We start from the raw sequence: 21,170 nt of genomic DNA, 5'->3' as shown, positions 1-21,170 counted from the left end.
TGGATGTCCTTTGGGTGGTAGACCATTCTTGATACACACGGGAAACTGTTGTGAAAACCCAGCAAAGTTGCAGTTCTTGACACACTCAAACCGGTGTGCCTGGCACCTACTACCATACCCCACACTTCAATCTTTTGTCTTGCCCATTCACCCTCTGAATGGCACATATACACAATCCATGTCTAAATTGTCTCAAAGCTTAAAAATCCTTCTTTAACCACAGAGTTTCCGACGCCAGTGAGGTCGGGACAGACAGCTGGTTTTATGATGTTTCTATTGGATATATGGGATCATCAGATCATGATATGTTGTTCTTTCATTCTGAAGCTTGGTTATTATCGAGGCCGGGAGATTTTGGAAAAATATTTTTTCAGATATTGTGAGGACCTATTATCATTTGCAATGGATGTTGAAATAAATAAACTTTGTTGACTTACTGTGTGAGGCGAAGAAAAACTGAAAAGCTTAGCTTATTTGTGGTGAGTTAAGACAATCAGAAATCAGACATCCCCAAATGGGCACTTTCCTGCATTTGCACATAGCAGGCCAAGTAGGACTATTTCTTTGCATGCTCAGGTGTGTGCTTCCTCAACGTTATCAGGACAGAGAAACCAGACACATGCCCGTTGCTCACATGGAGCACTCCAAACAAAAGACAATGCAGAAATTGACAAAACTCGAAATGATGGTTAGAAAATAAACCAAAACTTGATTCTCACAAGTGTAGCAGATTGTGAACTCTGTAATTAATACGCACATTAACAGAAATAATGTAACCAAATTATGGGGATTAACAATACATTTACTTGGCCTACTGGTGACAATAATGGGGAAGTGATCAAAATAAACAATCAAAGGGCAAACAATTCACACAATGAAAAAATGAATGCACAAGAATTGATGGGAGACAGTTGAACGCATTCTGAAGAGCTGAGAGCATGCATTCTGGACTGGAGAGAGACCCACCATATCTTAGCCACACGTCTCCCCTTCTTCTTGTCTCAACATTTTAAATTATACTCAAGACACACACAGCATAAGAATGGAGAATGGCATAAGAATGGAAAAAAACTATGTATATTTTTAAGATCTCAGTTGGGGTGTCAACTTACTGTTGAAAGTTAGAATAGTAGAATACACAAGGTGTTAGTTCGAAATTGGATTGTGCATCATACATTTTTCCCTTGTCATGTCAGTCACTGACAGTCACTCAATTAGCCATGTCAGCTAACAATTTTTAGATTGGTAAAGTAGTCTAGCCAGCTTTCTAAACTTGTAGTAATCAATGCCTGATACCTACCGGTCACGCAGGGCATGTGCCCAGGGGCCCTGACCTCCAGGGAGCCCTCATTGATTTTGTTAGTCACTCTCACTCAGATATCATTAACATGGCGTAAGCTAAGGCAGAATGTGTAGAATTGCAGGAAATTTGCTTTATAACTGAAAAAATGTCTCTCCACTGCATGGCAAAACGAGTGTAATTGCAGTAAATTAGCTGTAAAACTTCAAAATGTTTCTCTGTGCCCCATTGCAAAATTAGTAGAATTGCATGAAATTTGTCACAAAATTGCACAAATGTATCTCCGCCCCATGGTAAAATGTAAATTGATCTCTCTGCCGTCAAGAGGGGGAGGCCACAAAAATGTTTTACCCGCAAGGTGGAGGGGGGGGGGGGGGCAAGTAAATCTCGCTTAGGGCCCCGAAAAGGCCTAGAGCCGGTCCTGAAAACACATTATCTTCACACATAGACAGCTGCAACTCAATAATCAGCTAGGCCTATTGCCAAGCACGTTGCCCAAATTGCGGGCTTCCAAAATAGGCATAGGCCTACACACTTGTGATTTGAAACACGATTTTATAAACCTGTCAGCAACGGGTCTGGCTGAAATAGCCAAATCCACTAATTTGTAGGGGTGTCCACATACTTTTGTATAAATAGTGTATCTCTAGGAGCTGATCCGTTGCCATTATAGAGGAATAATTCTAATGCTAAGGTAAGATTTGAATGAGCAGCCCTGCCTTTCTTTCGATCCTATCAGTATCAACCCAATGTTGGGGAGTAAAACAGCCATCACTAACACAGAGAGGCTGCTGCCTACATACAGACTTGAAATGATTGGCCGCTTGAATAAATGGATCACTAGTCAATTTAATAATGTTTATATACCTTGCATTACTCATCTCATATGTACAGTTGAAGTCGGAAGTTTACATACACCTGAGCCAAATACATTTAAACTTCTTTTTTACAATTCCGGACATTTAATCCAAGTATAAATTCCATGTCTTAGGTCAGTTAGGATCACCACTTTATTTTAAGAATGTGAAATGTCTGATTAAAAGTAGAGATATTAATTTATTTCAGCTTTAATATCTTTCATCACATTCCCAGTGGGTCAGAAGTTTACATACACTCAATTAGTATTTTGTAGCATTGCCTTTAAATTGTTTAACTTGGGTCAAATGTTTCAGGTATCCTTCCACAAGCTTCCCACAATAAGTTGGGTGAATTTTGGCCCATTCCTCTTGACAGAGCTGGTGTAACTGAGTCAAGTTTTGTAGGCCTCCTTGCTCGCACACGCTTTTTCAGTTCTGCCCACAAATTTTCTATAGGATTGAGGTCAGGGCTTTGTGATGGCCCCTCCAATACCTTGACATTACTGTCCTTAAGCCATTTTGCCACAACTTTGGAAGTATGCTTGGGGTCATTGTTCATTTGGAAGACCCATTTGCGACCAAGCTTTAACTTCCTGACTGATGTCTTGAGATGTTGCTTCAATATATCCACATAATTTTCCTCCCTCATGATGCCATCTATTTTGTGAAGTGCACCAGTCCCTCCTGCAGCAAAGCACCCCCACAACATGATGCTGCCACCCCCGTGCTTCACGGTTGGGATGGTGTTCTTCGGCTTGCAAGCATCCCATTTTTGCTCCAAACATAACGATGGTCATTTTGACCAAACAGTTCTATTTTTGTTTCATCAGACCAGAGGACATTTCTCCAAAAAGTATGATCTTTGTCCCCATGTGCAGTTGCAAACCATAGTCTGGCTTTTTTGGGGCGGTTTTGGAGCAGTGGCTTCTTCCTTGCTGAGCGGCCTTTTAGGTTATGTTGCTATAGGACTTGTTTGACTGTGGATAAAGATACTTTTGTACCTGTTTCCTCCAGCATCTTCACAAGGTCCTTTACTGTTGTTCTGGGATTGATTTACAACTACAAAAATGTACATCTACAAAACGCACCAAAGCACCAAAACGCACCAAAGTACGTTCATCTCTAGAAGACAGAACGTGTCTCCTTCCTGAGCGGTATGACGGCGGCGTGGTCCCATGGTGTTTATACTTGCATACTATTGTTTGTACAGATGAACGTGGTACCTTCAGGAAATTGCTCCCAAGGATGAACCAGACTTGTGGAGGTCTACACATTTTTTCTGAGGTCTTGGCTGATTTATTTTGATTTTCCCATGATGTCAAAGAAAGAGGCACTGAGTTTGAAGGTAGGTATTGAAATACATCCACAGGTACACCTTCAATTGACTCAAATTATGTCAATTAGCCTATCAGAAGCTTCTAAATCCATGACATCATTTTCTGGAATGATCCAAGCTGTTTAAAGGCACAGTCATCTTAGTGTATGTAAAATTCTGACCCACTGGAATTGTGATACAGTGAAATAATCTGTCTGTAAACAATTGTTGGAAACATTACTTGTGTCATGCACAAAGTAGATGTCCTAACCGACTTGCCAAAACTATAGTTTGTTATCAAGACATTTGTGGAGTGGTTGAAAAACGAGTTTTAATAACTCCAACCTAAGTGTATGTAAACTTCCGACATCAACTGTATTTCAACTGTATTTTATACTATCTATTGCACGTTGCCTGTGTCGCTCTGTCATTGCTCATCCATATATTTAAATTTATATATTCTTATTCCATTTCTTTACTTAGATTTGTATGTATTAGGTAGGTAGTTGTTGTGGAATTGTTAGATTACTTGTTAGATATTGCTGCACTGTCGGAACTAGAAGCACAAGCATTTCGCTACTCTCGCAATAACATCTGCTAACCATGTGTATGTGACCAATAAAATCTGATTTGAGTAACTGATCACATGTAATCTGATTACAAAAAAACTAACTTTATTCAGTTACGTTACCAGCAAAAATATTGCAATCAGATAACAGAAAAACTAGATGATTACTTCTCGGATTGCGAAAAAATACATTGACACCCCACTGGGCACACACTGGTTGAACCAACGTTGTTTTCACATCATTTCAATGAAGTTACATCGAACCAACGTGGAATAGACGTTGAATTGGCGTCTGTGTCCAGTGGGACCTTTCTGTTTTCGCTATGAAATTCAATTCAGCATTGTAAAAAGGTTCAAGTTTAAGGTTGTTCCAATCTTTTTAAATTCAGCACACAATGCAAATAGTCCGGGTAGCCATTTGATTACCTGTTCAGGAGTCTTAAGGCTTGGGGGTAAAAACTGAGAAGCCTTTTTGATGACCGAGTCTGCAGTAACATAGCAGGCATAGAAGAAAGCTGCAGCAAAATTGATACTGTGAGATTTCTAAACGTTTAAAACCATGACTAGAGAGACTGTCAACGAATACAACAAAGAGGTGCGTTCATGTTTAAGTTCTTACTCAGCACTATCAACACTTTGTATTCAACACTTTTATAACCCATAAAATGCGCGTTCTTCCTATTTCCACTCAGCCCTACAACAAGCAGTGCAGCAGAAATGAATGAGTAGGAAAGTGTATCTATAGGTTTGCATTGTTGTTATTATTAGTGTTGTGGACATATTTGGTCAATCAAATTTCACAAATACCGGGTTCAATTAGACTTTTTATTAGGTCATAATAAAAGCTGAGCTGGATCATGAATACTGGCTTCCAGTCTTGGCACAAACTACTTACACATTTGTCTTCCTTATGTCATACTCATTGTAACTTCTCTTAATGGCTCATCACCTCTGGCATTTAGCAACCATTATCATATTGCCTTCATATTAGGACATGCAACCTGTAGAGTCACAGAAATAGTTTCATGCATGTAGGACCATAGCAACAGACCTTGGCACTCTACAGGATTAACCAATACATGACATCCTGCTGACTCCACTGAAAGGGGAACCCCTGTTCTGGAAAAGACCCAAGAGGTGTAACCATAGTTGGCCATTACAGTTACAAGAATAACCATGTGCATGTCTAACGGTGTCCAATGACCTAGAGCACATATAGAGTACTAATAAATAATTGCCACTTAAGTACTGAAAAATTCACAATATTAGCGGCTTGGGTCTTTTTTAATATCAAGGAATATTTCACTGTCTCTGTTCATAGGATTAAGAACGTGAATTTGTGCATGAGACAGAAATAATGCGGTGCGACTCGAGTTTCGCCATCAGCTGGAAGACGGTGTCCCTTTTTGGTCAGTGTCAGTGGAGGAAAGGGAGAGCGGAGGGATGTTGAGAGACGGACCCTCAGTCTGCTGCTCTCTCCCTCTGCTGAGACTGACCATCAGATGCATCACCATCGGCCCAGTAAAATAAAAAGCAGTGACCAAGGCCATTCTCCCCCGATTGCTCAGTTTGGCCGGGTGGCCAGCTCTAGGAAGGGAATTGGTGGTTCCAAACTTCTTCCATTTAAGAATGATGGAGGCCACTGTGTTTTGGTACCCTTCCCCAGATCTGTAACTCGACACAATCCTGTCTTGAAGCTCTATGGACAATTCCTTCGACCTCATTGCTTGGTTTTTGCTCTGACATGCACTGTCAACTGTGGGACGTTATACAGACAGGTGTGTACCTTTCTAAATCATGTCCAATCAATTGAATTTACCATAGGTGGACTTCAATCAAGTTGTAGAAAAATCTCAAGGATGATCAATGGAAACAGGATGCACCTGAACTCAATTTCGAATCTCATTGCAAAGGGTCTGAATACTTATGTAAATAAGGTATTTCTGTTTTTCATTTTTTACAAATTTGCTAAACATTCTAAAAATCTGTTGTCACTTCGTCATTATGGGGTATCATGTGTAGATTGATGAGGGAAAAAATTATTGAATACATTTTTAGAATAAGGCTGTAACAAAATGTGGGAAAAGGGAAGGGGTCTGAATACTTTCAGAATGCACTGAATACAGATGGTTCAAAGGATCCAGTCAGTGGTAGGGTGGGGGCAGGGGTGTATATCCCAGATTTCAATGTTAGAGTATCTAAGCGGTTAACTGATTATGTGTCAGTGTATGCAGCCGAGTTGACGACAAAGATTATAGGTTTTAGATGAGTGGAGGAGGTGAAACCACTCAGAGTGGTGATCTGCTCTGATTCAGCTGCAGTGTTGAGTAGTATGAAGACTGGCAGGTCGGATAGGGGAGACTTGTTTGTGGAGATGATGGTGATGTTAATAGAATTGGAGAGGATGGGAATGGTGGTAAGCTTTTGCTAGGTTCCCGTCCATGTGGGTGTGGAGCGTAGTGAGAAGGCTGAGGTGGTGGCTAAGAGTGCTGTGAGTAGAGAGGGGGTAGATATTCAGGTCCTGTTGGGCCGCAGTGAAGTCAAGTCCTTGATCCGGGCGAAAGGGCTCGATCTTTGGCAAAGGGAGTGGGATGCTAGTAGTAAGGGGAGGCAATTTTATCATGTGTACCGGTCAGTTAAGGATGAGGCAGGGAGTATGGGATGTAGGAGAGACTAATTTGTGTGGAGTAGAATCCTGTTAGGGCACACAGGTTTGAATGCCAAGTTGTGAATGATAGGGAGACATGAAAGAGATCTGTGTGATGAGTGTTTAGTGGAGGAAACAGTGGAACATGTGTTGATATTTTGTAAACTGTATGACATAGATAAATCAAATCTAATTTATTTATCACATGCGCCGAATACAACATGCTTAATTACGAGATTTACAAGACCTTAACCAACAATGTAGTTCACGAAATAGAGTTAATAAAATATTTACTAAATAAACTAAAGTAAAATCTAATCAATCAAAAAGTAACACAAGAAATGTACATAACAATAACGAGGCAATATACAGGGAGTACCGGTACCGAGTCAATGTACAGGTTAGTCGAGGTAATTTGTAAAGTGACTATGCTTAGATAATAAACAGCGAGTAGCAGCGGGGGGAGGGGGGGGACGAACGACTTGGGTGACTGGAGTCTTTGACAATTTTTTGGGCCTTCCTCTGACACTGCCTAGTATATACACTACCATTCAAAAGTTTGGGGTCACTTAAAAATGTCCTTGTTCTAGAAAGAAAAGCTAAAAAATTTGTCCATTAAAATAACATCAGATTGATCAGAAATACAGTGTAGACATTGTTAATGTTGTAAATTACTATTGTAATTACAGGTTACAAAGTGGCTCAGTGACTCGTGTTTGCATCTCAATGTGAAAAAAACTGTTTGCATGTTCTTCACAAAGAGGGCAACAGATGCTACTGAGCCAGATGTCTATGTGTCAGGGGAGAAGCTCCAGGTGGTATCCGATTTTAAGTACCTTGGCATCATACTTGATTCCAACCTCTCTTTTAAAAAGCATGTGAAAAAGGTAATTCAAATAACCAAATTCAACCTAGCTAATTTCCGATTTATACGAAATTGTTTGACTACAGAGGTAGCAAAACTGTACTTCAAATCTATGATACTCCCCCACTTAACATACTGCTTGACTAGTTGGGCCCAAGCTTGCTGTACAACATTAAAACCTATTCAGTCTGTCTACAAACAGGCTCTCAAAGTGCTTGATAGGAAGCCCAATAGCCATCATCACTGTTACATCCTCAGAAAGCATGAGCTCCTGAGTTGGGAAAATCTTGTGCAATACACCGACGCATGTCTTGTATTCAAGATCCTAAATGGCTTGGCTCCCCCTCCACTCAGTATTTTTGTTAAACAGAAAACCCAAACATATGGCAGCAGATCTACAAGGTCTGCCATGAGAGGTGACTGTATAGTTCCCCTAAGGAAAAGCACCTTTAGTAAATCTGCATTCTCTGTGAGAGCTTCCCATGTCTGGAATACACTGCCATCAGACACACATAACTGCACCACATATCACACTTTCACAAAATGCTTGAAGACATGGCTAAAGGTCAATCAGATTTGTGAACATGGTCCCTAGCTGTGTGTTGCCGCTTTCCATGTCTGTTGTCTGTAACTTGTGAGGTGTGGAAACACTTTATGGTTTTATGAATTTTGTCTTGCTGCTTTTTGTTCTATGTTGCTCTGTCTGTATGCTACGTCTTGCTTGTCCTATGTTGCTCTGTCTGTATGCTACGTCTTGCTTGTCCTATGTTGCTCTGTCTGTATGCTACGTCTTGCTTGTCCTATGTTGCTCTGTCTGTATGCTATGTCTTGCTTGTCCTATGTTGCTATTGTCTATATTGTAATTGTTTTTAATAACCTGCCCAGGGACTGCGGTTGAAAATTAGCCGGCTGGCTAAAACCGGCACTTTTACTGAAACGTTGATTAATGTGCACTGTCCCTGTAAAAATAAAAATAAACTTAAACTTAGCTGGAAACAGCAGATTTTTTATGGAATATCTACATAGGCGTACAGAGGCCCATTAAGAGCAACCATCACTCCTGTGTTCTAATGGCACGTTGTGTTAGCTAATCCAAGTTTATAATTTTAAAAGGCTAATTGATCATTTGCAATTATGTTAGCACAGCTGAAAACTGTCGTTCTGATTAAAGAAGCAATAAAACTGGCCTTTAAACTAGTTGAGTATCTGGAGCATCAGCATTTGTGGGTTCGATTACAGGCTCAAAATGGCCAGAAACAAAAAATGTATTCTGAAACTCGTCAGTCTATTCTTGTTCTGAGAAATGAAGGCTATTCCATGTGAGAAATTGCCAATAAACTGAAGATCTCGTACAACGCTGTGCACTACTCCATTCACAGAACAGCGCAAACTGACTATAACCAGAATAGAGAAAGCAGTGGGAGGCCCCGGTGCACAACTGAGCAAGAGGACAAGTACAATTAGAGTGTCTAGTTTGAGAAACAGACGCCTCACAAGTCCTCAACTGGCAGCTTCATTAAATAGTACCCGCAAAACACCAGTCTCAACGTCAACAGTGAAGAGGCGACTCCGGGATGCTGGCCTTCTAGGCAGAGTTCCTCTGTCCAGTGTCTGTGTTCTTTTGTGTTCTTTTGCCCATCTTAATCTTTTCTTTTTATTGGCCAGTCTGAAATATGGCATTTTCTTCGCAACTCTGCCTAGAAGGCCAGCATTCCAGAGTTGCCTCTTCACTGTTGACGTTGAGACTGGTGTTTTGTGGGAAATCCAGGATCCAGTTGCAGAGGGAGGCGCTTTGTCCCAGGGTCCTTAGCTTAGTGATGAGCTTTGTAGGCATTATGGTGTTGCACGCTGAGCTGTAGTCAATGAACAGCATTCTCACATAGGTGTTCTTTTGCCCAGGTGCGTCATCTGTGGATCTGTTGGGGCGGTATGTGAATTGGAGTGAGTCTAGGGTTTCTGGCAAGATGGTTTCGATGTGAGCCATGACCAGCCTTTCAAAACACTTCATGACTACTGACGTGAGTGCTACGGGGCGGTAATCAATTAGGCAGGTTGCCTTAATTTTCTTGGGCACAGGGACTATGGTGGTATGTTTGAAACATGTAGGTATTATAGACTCGGCCAGGGAGATTTTGAAAATGTCAGTGAAGACACTTGCCAGTTGGTCCGCGCATCCTTTGAGTACACATCCTGGTAATCCATCTGGCCCAGCGGCTTTGTGAATGTTGACCTGTTTAAAGTTCTTGCTCACATCGGCTACGGAGAGCGTGATCACACAGTCGTCCGGAATAGCTGGTGCTCTCATGCATGTTTCAATGTAGCTTCTCTTGAAGCGAGCATAAAAGGCATTTCAAATTAAATCAAATCAACGTTTATTTGTCACGTGCACTGAATACAACAGGTGTAGGTAGACCTTACAGTGAAATGCTTACTTACAGGCTCTAACAAATAGTGCAAAAAAGGTATTAGGTGAACAATAGGTAGGTAAAGAAATAAAACAACAGTAAAAAGACAGACGATATACAGTAGCAAGGCTACATACAGACACCAGTTAGTCAGGCTGATTGAGGTAGTATGTACATGTAGATTATGTTTAAAGTGACTATGCATACAGTGGGGCAAAAAAGTATTTAGTCAGACATCCAATTGTGCAAGTTCTCCCACTTAAAAAGATGAGAGAGGCCTGTAATTTTCATCATAGGCACACTTCAACTATGACAGACAAAATGAGAAAAGAAATTCCAGAAAATCACATTGTAGGATTTTTTATGAATTTATTTGCAAATTATGGTGGAAAATAAGTATTTGGTCAATAACAAAAGTTTATCTCAATACTTTGTTATATACCCTTTGTTGGCAATGACAGAGGTCAAACGTTTTCTGTAAGTCTTCACAAGGTTTTCACACACTGTTGCTGGTATTTTGGCCCATTCCTCCATGCAGATCTCCTCTAGAGCAGTGACGTTTTGGGGCTGTTGCTGGGCAACACAGACTTTCAACTCCCTCCAAAGATTTTCTATGGGGTTGAGATCTGGAGACTGGCTAGGCCACTCCAGAACCTTGAAATGCTTCTTACGAAGCCACTCCTTCGTTGCCCGGGCGATGTGTTTGGGATCATTGTCATGCTGAAAGACCCAGCCACGTTTCATCTTCAATGCCCTTGCTGATGGAAGGAGGTTTTCACTCAAAATCTCACGATACATGGCCCCATTCATTCTGTCCTTTACACGGATCAGTCGTCCTGGTCCCTTTGCAGAAAAACAGCCCCAAAGCATGATGTTTCCACCCCCATGCTTCACAGTAGGTATGGTGTTCTTTGGATGCAACTCAGCATTCTTTGTCCTCCAAACACGACGAGTTGAGTTTTTACCAAAAAGTTCTATTTTGGTTTCATCTGACCATATGACATTCTCCCAATCTTCTTCTGGATCATCCAAATGCTCTCTAGCAAACTTCAGACGGGCCTGGACATGTACTGGCTTAAGCAGGAGGACACGTCTGGCACTGCAGGATTTGAGTCCCTGGCGGCGTAGTGTGTTACTGATGGTAGGCTTTGTTACTTTGGTCCCAGCTCTCTGCAGGTCATTCACTAGGTCCCCCCGTGTGGTTCTGGGATTTTTGCTCAACGTTCTTGTGATCATTTTGACCCCACGGGATGAGATCTTGCGTGGAGCCCCAGATCGACGGAGATTATCAGTGGTCTTGTATGTCTTCCATTTCCTAATAATTGCTCCCACAGTTGATTTCTTCAAACCAAGCTGCTTACCTATTGCAGATTCAGTCTTCCCAGCCTGGTGCAGGTCTACAATTTTTTTTCTGGTGTCCTTTGACAGCTCTTTGGTCTTGGCCATAGTGGAGTTTGGAGTGTGACTGTTTGAGGTTGTGGACAGGTGTCTTTTATACTGATAATAAGTTCAAACAGGTGCCATTAATACAGGTAATGAGTGGAGGACAGAGGAGCCTCTTAAAGAAGAAGTTACAGGTCTGTGAGAGCCAGAAATCTTGCTTGTTTGTAGGTGACCAAATACTTATTTTCCACCATAATTTGCAAATAAATTCATAAAAAATCCTACAATGTGATTTTCTGGATTTGTTTTTCTCATTTTGTTTGTCATAGTTGAAGTGTACCTATGATGAAAATTACAGGCCTCTCTCATCTTTTTAAGTGGGAGAACTTGCACAATTGGTGGCTGATTAAATAATTTTTTGCCCCACTGTATATGATGAACAGAGAGTAGTAGTAGCGTAAAAGAGGGGTTGGCAGGTGGTGGGTGGGACACAATGCAGATAGCCCGGTTTGCCACTGTGCGGGAGCACTGGTTGGTTGGCCCAATTGAGGTAGTATGTACATGAATGTATAGTTAAAGTGACTATGCATATATGATAAACAGAGAGAAGCAGCAGTGTAAAAGGAGGGGTTGGTGTAGGCTCGTGTCACTGGGCAGCTCGCGGCTGGTTTCCCTTTGTAGTCTATAATATTTTTCAAGCCCTGCCACATCCGACGACCGTAAGAGCCGATGTAGTAGGATTCAATCTTAGTCCTGTGTTGACGCTTTGCCTGTTTGATGGTTCGTCGGAGGGCATAGCAGGATTTCTTATAAGCGTCTGGATTAGTGTCCCGCTCTTTGAAAGCGGCAGCTCTAGCTTTTATCTTGGTGCGGATGTAGCCTGGTATCCATGGCTTCTGGTTGGGAAATGTACGCACGGTCACTGCGGGGATAACGTCATTTGTGCACTTATTGATGAAGACGGTGACTGAGGTGATATATTCCTCAATGCCTATGGATGAATCCCGGAACATATTCCAGTCTGTGCTAGCAAAACAGTCCTTTAGCGTAGCATCCACATCATCTGACCACTTCCGTATTGAGCGAGTCATCATGTTCAGATTTGACAAATGGAGGATGAGGGAGAACTTTGTATGCGTCTCTGTGTGTGAAGTAAAGGTGGTCTAGAGTTGTTTTCCCCTCTGGTTGCACATGTGACATGCTGGTAGAAATTCAATCAGTTTTACCTAAGTTTTCCTGCATTAAAACTTTTTTGGATAGGGGGCAGCATTTTCACTTTTGGATGAATAGCGTGCCCAGAGTGAACTGCCTCCTACTCTGTCCCAGATGCTAATATATGCATATTATTATTACTATTGGATAGAAAACACTCTGAAGTTTCTAAAACTGTTTGAATGATGTCTGTGAGTATAACAGAACTCATATGGCAGGCGAAAACCTGAGAAAAATCCAACCAGGAAGTGGGATATCTGAGGTTGGTCGATTTTCAACTCGGTCCCTATTGAATGCACATTAGGATATGGATCTGTTTGCACTTCCTACGGCTCCCACTAGATGTCAACAGTCTGTAGAACCTTCAATGAGGCTTCTACTGTGATGTGGAGCTGGATGGGAGCTGTTTGAGTCAGTGGTCTAGCAGAGAGCCAGGTCCTGGTCACGCGCATTTCACATGATAGCGACCTGCGTTCCATTGCTTCTCTACAGACAAAGGAATTCTCCGGTTGGAACGTTATTGAATATTTATGATAACAACATCCTAAGATTGATTCTATACTTAGTTTGACAAGTTTCTTCGACCTGTAAGATAACTTTTTGAAGTTTTCGTCCGACGTTCGGCTGGACCTGCACAAGTGTTTGGATATGTGTACTAAACATGCTAACAAAAGTAGCTACTTGGACATAAATAATGGACATTATCGAACAAAACAACAATTTATTGTGGAACTAGGATTCCTGGGAGTGCATTCTGATGAAGATCATCAAAGGTAAGGGAATATTTATAATGTCATTTCTGATTTCTGTTGACTCCAACATGGCGGAATTTTTATTTTATTTTCTGAGCGCCGTCTCAGATTATTGCATGGTTTGCTTTTTCCGTAAAGTTTTTTTGAAATCTGACACAGCGGTTGCATTAAGAACAAGTGTATCTTTAATTCTACGTAAAACATGTATCTTTCACATCAAAGTTTATGATGAGTATTTTATGTTATTTGACGTGGCTCTCTGCAATTTCTCCGGATATTTTGGAGGCATTTCTGAACATGGCGCCAATGTAAACTGAGGTTTTTGGATATAAATATTAACTTTATCGAACAAAACATATATGTATTGTGTAACATGAAGTCCTATGAGTGTCATCTGATGAAGATCATCAAAGGTTAGCGATTAATTTTATCTCTATTTCTGCTTTTTGTGACTCCTATCTTTGGCTGGGAAAATGGCTGTGTGTTTTTTTGACTTGGTGGTGATCTAACATAATCATATGTTGTGCTTTCGCTGTAAAGCATTTTTGAAATCGGACACGATGGGTAGATTAACAAGATGTTTATCTTTTATTTGCTGTATTGGACTTGTTAATGTGTGAAAGTTACATATTTCTAAAAAATATTTTTGAATTTCCCGTGTTGCCTTTTCAGCGGAATGTTGTCGAGGGGTTCCGCTAGCGGAAGGCATGTCCTAGACAGGATAACCTCTTGACGCTAGGGGTCAGAATTTTTTTTTCTTAAAATATCGTTCCCAAGGTAAACGGACATTTTCTCTGGCCCAGATCGTAGAATATGCATATAATTTACAGATTAGGATAGAAAACACTCCAAAGTTTCCAAAACTGTCAAGATATTGTCTGTGAGTATAACAAAACGTATTCTGCAGACGAAAACCTGAGAAAATATAACCCGGAAGTGATATAAAAATAAACTGTTTCCTGGACCGTCTTTCTTCCATTAAATTAAAGGGGTATCAACCAGATTCCTTTTCCAATGGCTTCCTCAGGCTGTGACCAGGCTTTAGACATAGTTTCAGGCTTTTATTTTGAAAAATGAACGAGATTTTTCATAACTAGTCAGGTGTCCTCCGAATAGTTCCTGCGTGCGCGAGAGGAGCTCTCCATTTTCCGTTTGTCTCTTAATGAATAGGTTATGGTCCGGTTGAAATTTTATCGATTATGTTTGTTAAAAACAACCTGAGGATTGATTATAAAAAACATTTGACATGTTTCTACGACCATTACGGATACTTTTTGGAATTTCTCGAACGGAACACGGCTTTAGTTTTCTCAACATAGTGCGCAACCCAAATGGCGTTTTTTTGTGATAAAAGTAATATTTATCGAACAAAAAGAACATTTGTTGTGTAACTGGGACTCTCATGAGTGGAAACATCCGAAGATTATCAAAGGTAAGCGATTAATTTTATTGCTTTTCTGACTTTCGTGACCAAGCTAATATAAGGCTAGCTGTTGTAGCATTGAAAGCTACACTCACAAAAGCTTGGATTTCTTTCGCTGTAAAGTATATTTTCAAAATCTGACACGATAGGTGGATTAACAACAAGCTAAGCTGTGTTTTGGTATTATAATATTATAAATATTTTTAGTAATATTTTTTAATCTGATACGTTTGGAAATGTTCATCTTCCTTTCAGGACCGGAACGAGGCTGTAGTTTTCTCAACATAACGCGCCACCCAAATGTCGTTTTTTGTTATAAAAGTAATATTTATCTAACAAAAAGAACATTTATTGTGTAACTGTGTTACGGCAGATTTCCTCCTCTTCGTCTGAAGAGGAGGTGTAGGGATCGGACCAAGACGCATAGTGGAAAGTGTCCATGTTTTATTAAGAAAATAAACTGAACACTACTCGAAACAAAATAACAAAGAGAATCTAACCGAAACCAGTCCCGTGTGGCACGAACACTGACACGAAATACAAACACCCACAAACACACACGTGAACCCCGGCTGCCTAAGTATGATTCTCAATCAGGGACAACGATTGACAGCTGCCTCTGATTGAGAATCATACCAGGCCGAACGCACAAAACCCCAACATAGAAAACAACACATAGACAACCCACCCAACTCACGCCCTGACCATACTAAATAAATACAAAACAAGAGAAAACAGGTCAGGAACGTGACATAACCCCCCCCTCAAGGTGCGAACTCCGGGCGCACCCCCTAAAACTCTAGGGGAGGGTCTGGGTGGGCGTCTGTCCGCGGTGGCGGCTCTGGCGCGGGACGTGGACCCCACCTTAACAATGTCTTTGTCCGCCTCCTTACTCGCCCCCGTGGCCTCCTCCTAACAACCACCCTCCATGTCAATCCCACTATACCAAAGGGCAGCACCGGACTGATCGGCAGCACCGGACTGAGGGGCAGCACCGGACTGAGGGGCAGCACCGGACTGAGGGGCAGATCCTGGCTGGCGGGCGGCTCCTGGCTGGCTGGCTCTGGCGGATCCTGGCTGGACGGCTCTGGCGGATCCTGGCTGGACGGCTCTGGCGGATCCTGGCTGGACGGCTCTGGCTGCTCCTGGCTGGCGGACGGCACTGGCTGCTCCTGGCTGGCGGACGGCACTGGCTGCTCCTGGCTGGCGGACGGCACTGGCTGCTCCTGGCTGGCGGACGGCACTGGCTGCTCAACACAGACGGGCAGCTCTGACGGCTCGGGACAGACGGGCAGCTCTGACGGCTCGGGACAGACGGGCAGCTCTGACGGCTCGGGACAGACGGGCAGCTCTGACGGCTCGGGACAGACGGGCAGCTCTGACGGCTCGGGACAGACGGGCAGCTCTGACGGCTCGGGACAGACGGGCAGCTCTGACGGCTCGGGACAGACGGGCAGCTCTGACAGCGCTGGCCAGGCAGGCAGTTCAGACAGCGCTGGGCAGGCAGGCAGTTCAGACAGCGCTGGGCAGGCAGGCAGTTCTGGGCAGACTGGCAGTGCAGGTACACCTGTAGGGAGGAGACGGAGAGACAGCCTGGTGCGGGGGGCTGCCACCGGAGGACTGGTACGTGGAGGTGGCACCGGAATTACCGTACCGTGAAGGAGGACACGCGCTCTTGAGCACCGAGCCTGCCCAACCTTACCAGGTTGAATGGTCCCCGTAGCCCTGCCAGTGCGGCGAGGTGGAATAGCCCGCACTGGGCTATGCTGGCGAACCGGGGACACCATTTGTAAGGCTGGTGCCATGTACGCCGGCCCGAGGAGACGCACTGGAGACCAGATGCGTTGGGCCGGCTTCATGACACCCGGCTCGATGCCCAACCTAGCCCTACCAGTGCGGCGAGGTGGAATAGCCCGCACTGGGCTAAGCACGCGTACTGGGGACACCGCGCGCTTCACCGCACAACACGGCGTCTGACCAGCACGACGCCCTCTCACTCCATGGTAAGCACGGGGAGTTGGCTCAGGTCTCCTACCCGGCTTTGCCACACTCCGAAAACAGGTCAGGAACGTGACAAACTGGGAGTCTCGTGAGTGCAAACATCTGAAGATTATCTAAGGTAAGCGATTAATTTTATTGCTTTTCTGACTTTCGTGAAAGCTACACTCTACACTCACAAAAGCTTGGATTTCTTTCGCTGTAAAATATATTTTCAAAATCTGACATGATAGGTGGATTAACAACAAGCTAAATTGTGTTTTGGTATATTTCACTTGTGATTGCATGATTATAAATATTTTTAGTAATATTTTTGCATTTGGCGCCCTGCAATTCTAGCGGTTGTTAAGGAAAGTGATCCCGTAAAAGGGATCTGTAGCACAGAGAAGTTAAAGTCCCCGGCCACTAAGAGCGCCACTTCTAGATGAGCATTTTCTTGTTTGCTTATGGCATTATATAGCTCGTTGCGTGTGGTCTTAGTGCCAGCATCGGTTTGTGGTCGTAAATAGATGGCTACGAATAATATAGATGAGAACTCTCTTGTTAGCTAGTGTGGTCTACAGCCTATCATGAGGTATTCTACCTCAGGCAAGCAATACCTCGAAAATTCTTTAATATTAGACATCGCGCACCAGCAGGTACTGACAAATACACACACACCCCCACCCCTCGTCTTACCAGACGTAGCTGCTCTGTCCTGCCGAAACACGGAGAAGCAAGCCAACTCTATATTATCCATGTCGTCGTTCAGCCAAGTCTTGGTGAAACATAAGATATTACAGTTTTTAATGTCCCGTTGGTAGGATAGTCTTAACTGTAGATTGTCCAGTTTGTTTTCCAATGATTGCACATTGGCCAATAATACAGAGGGTAGTGGTGGTTTACCTACTCGTCAGCGAATTCGTATAAGGTACCCCACCCTCCACCCCCAATTTCTCCGAATTTTCTTCACGCTGATGACGGGGATTTGGGCCTTGTCTCGAAAAAGCAGTATATCCTTCGCGTCGGACTCATTAAAGAAAAAACTCTTCATCCAGTTTGAGGTGAGTAATCGCTGTTCTGATGTCAAGAAGCTCTTTTCGTGCCTCCCGGGTGGCGCAGTGGTCTACGGCACTACATCACAGTGCTAGCTGTGCCACCAGAGACTCTGGGTTTGAGCCCAGGCTCTGTCGCAGCCGGCCGCGACCGGGAGGTCCATGGGGCGACGTACAATTGGCCTAGCGTCGTCCGGGTTAGGCCGGTAGGGAAATCCTTGTCTAATCGCGCACTGGCGACTACTGTGGCGGGCCGGGCGCAGTGCGCGCTGACCAGGTCGCTAGGTGTACAGTGTGTCCTCCGACACATTGGTGCGGCTGCGTTCCGGATGCGGATGCCGCTGTGTTAAGAAGCAGTGCGGCTTGGTTGGGTTGTGTTTCGGAGGACGCATGGCTCTCGATCTTCATCTCTCCCGAGCCCGTATGGGAGTTGTAGCGATGAGACAAGACAGTAACTACTAACAATTGGGGAGAAAAAGGGGATAAAATAATGATAAAAATAAGCTATTTTTGGTGATAAGAGAAGGAGCATCATTATGTACAAAATGAGTTACAAACAATGCGAAAAAAACTAACAAAATAGCACAGTTGGTTAGGAGCCCGTAAAACGGCAGGCATCCCATCCGGCGCCATTAATCTCTAAGGAGAGATTGTGTGAAAATGTTAGAAAGGCTGGACAGGGTTGGGGTTTGGGTAGTGTAGTGGGGGAGGGAAGTGGTGTTTAGGGCTGTGTTTCACTTTCTTAGAGGAACAGGACTCATGAGGAGAATTGAAATTAGGTAGGCCGTGACAGGCCTCACCCTCCAGTAGGTGGCGGTGTATGCACATTAAAAGTTGGATGTGATCTGCCAACCCAATCGCAAAGAAGAAAAATTACGTTTTCTCACCACCAAATATGGTAGTGAGAGGAAGTCCAGTCGCAGGATGGAGGATGGAACTAGGTGAAACTGGGCTGACATTCTGCTAATTTTGTCATCGATGAAACATCTTATCTCAATACATTTTTCTGTTCCCAAACCTAAAATATGTAACGAAAACAGTGCACAAATTTTTACAGACTTGCCGGTTTGCCAAAGTTTGTTAAAAAATTCCTTTTTTTAGAAGGAGCGCAAAGTCGAATCGAATTAGTGCACACGCACACTTCACAGAGAAGGCGTTCCTAACAGAAATATACAAATACTTGCTACAACGCACCAATAGGATCTCGATAGTTTGTGGTTGGCTTTGCCCACCTCCTTGCTTGTTCTGCCCACTACGCTTCATTTGCTCCCACTGTAACTGACGCAGATGAACCTTCTTGGGTTAGTTATACATATCTTTGACCCACCCCTCTTGTATAATAATGTACTTCCGGTAGTCAAGGTAAGCATGTGCGGCCAATTGTAAATCGCAAACAGAGCAAGTGGAGGTAGTGTTCACACAGAAACGCTAATGTTTTTCTACACTACTGAGTGTATATTAACCGCATGTTCCACCTCCGCCAACAGGTTGATTCTATGTTATTTGCTTTCTCTTTGCTAATGATGTTAGCGCGAGGAGGACTCCTGTCCAGATTCGTATGGAACGGTTGCCGAAGGTCACTTTCCCTGCTAGTTAACATTGAAATGCCAATATTAAATAATAATGTCAGTATAATATAATGTATGTAGGCAGCCATGTGTTACTCATTTTAAACTATTGTAATATATTTGGACGGCGAAACTTGAAAGCTAGGGAATCAAATGTGACCAACATGCTAATGTTTACAAGTCTCGTGAAAATAGGTAGCTAACGTTAAATGATGGTTGCGGTAATCTTTATCCCACCGCAAATTAATCCTTCAGATTAGTACACAGCCAGTGCCTTGCTGTGAATGTTCGACGGGTTGCTAGCGAACGCTACAGATAGCTAGCTGACATCAGAATGGACACAAAATACAAACTGAGTCTCACCTGTTTGATTGTTCTATTATCACTGATAATGGGGATAATCTCTTCTGCACACGCCTTGAAATGTTTAAGGTTATTGCTACAATATTTTCATTGATGGGTTGGTGCATGTCTGTATCAGTGCTTTAACTAGCTAGTTATCTATTTACTGACATTACTGACATAACGTTGGCTAGTTAAAAACCTGTGTGTGTCCTTTCAGGATGGGAAACTTCACATCCTTCAGCTCAAGTGGTCTGTCAAGCACAGCATCGTGTGGTCAGTTTCTACAGGTTAGATTTAACATTTTTATCTCATGATTCTGTGTGTGTTGGTGACTTGGTCTGACATTGATTTTCTTCTCTTCAGGAGGTGGTGTCTCATAACTGCATCGTCATATTTTCCAAGACCACTTGTCCATATTGCAAAATGGCCAAGAATGTATTCAATGAAATTGGTGCTACATACAAGGTGATAGAGCTGGATGAACACAATGATGGAAGACGACTACAAGAGGCCTTGGCGCAGATGACCGGTGCCAGAACAGTATGAAACAACCTCATGTTTATATCATGACCAATTTGCATTCTCCAATCAATTTTGCCATGGCGTTTTACATTGCTATATGCTGAATTACGTATTTCATTCTATCTCGCATATGCCACCTTAGCTTTAGTATAATAGATAATTCTCTGTAACCCTCAAAGTGAAAAGTAGGTTGTTGAGTACTGTTCATGTTTTACCCTAAATGCCATACATACTGTACATCTATGTAAAGTACATATCTGCTGATTCTACTGGTGAGACATTTGACCTGACTGTATGTTGCTATCTTGTTGTTGATAGCAATAGCACTAAGTAAACACAACTGGTACCAGACCAGTAGGAACATTGTTCTTATTATTTTGCACACAGAGAACAGCTGAACTGAACTCTAGTTTAATGAGCACCATTTAGTGTGTGATTTTTAATGGGATTACTTGTGGTTACAGGTTCCGAGGGTCTTCATCAATGGAAACTGCATTGGAGGAGGCTCTGACACAAAGGAGCTACACCAGAAGGGAAAGCTGCTGCCGCTGATAGAACAATGTGCCCCGTGCTGCGTGAAAACTAACTCTGAAGGCTCGGGCAGCGGACAGTTTGAGTCCACCAAATGACTAACCGTTCTATTTCTCACTGTAATTTATCCTGTGTTTATTTAATGTTTCCTCGACTTTGTGTGATACATTATATGGGTTCTATGTGGTTTATTTACCAAGATGCACACTTGTTATCGTCACCCTTCGTCTACATTCAGGGAATGTATAGTATTTTAATGAATTAAACTCCAATATTTTCAAGGGAGGACTGTGCCTAATTATTTGCATGCCCGTGAAGTAAGAAATACATTCACTGGTTTAACATGATACACTGGTTAAAATTATGGTAGCGCTTCATAATAAAAGCTACAATGTGTTATTTTTAGCGAAGTAACGTGGCAACATTTGAAATGCCCAATGGAATG

The 21,170-nt window shown here is 42.8% G+C and overlaps 1 protein-coding gene across 10 annotated transcripts; it reads left to right on the top strand.

Moving 5' to 3' along the window:
• The first annotated feature begins 5,716 nt into the window (after positions 1 to 5,716).
• glrx2 (glutaredoxin 2) lies at positions 5,717 to 21,006 on the top strand. 10 transcript variants are annotated; one of them, XM_071345920.1, is made up of 5 exons: positions 19,032 to 19,121; positions 19,247 to 19,335; positions 19,890 to 19,959; positions 20,036 to 20,212; positions 20,659 to 21,006. In XM_071345920.1, exons 1-5 carry the CDS (start codon positions 19,047 to 19,049, stop codon positions 20,821 to 20,823), a joined length of 576 nt encoding a protein of 191 aa, XP_071202021.1. In that variant the 5' UTR covers positions 19,032 to 19,046; the 3' UTR covers positions 20,824 to 21,006. The 10 variants fall into 10 exon arrangements, with proteins under 10 accessions (XP_071202025.1, XP_071202029.1, XP_071202030.1 ...); XM_071345922.1 differs by lacking the exon at positions 19,032 to 19,121 and adding an exon at positions 19,130 to 19,167; XM_071345924.1 differs by lacking the exons at positions 19,032 to 19,121; positions 19,247 to 19,335 and adding an exon at positions 5,717 to 5,818 and having other exon boundaries at positions 19,890 to 19,945.
• Positions 21,007 to 21,170: the final 164 nt, after the last annotated feature.

Source organism: Salvelinus alpinus, chromosome 16 (genome assembly GCF_045679555.1).
Source record: "Salvelinus alpinus chromosome 16, SLU_Salpinus.1, whole genome shotgun sequence".
NCBI lineage: Eukaryota > Metazoa > Chordata > Actinopteri > Salmoniformes > Salmonidae > Salvelinus > Salvelinus alpinus.
Note: the sequence above shows the minus strand (reverse complement) of the source record. Positions and strands in the feature narration are given on the sequence as shown.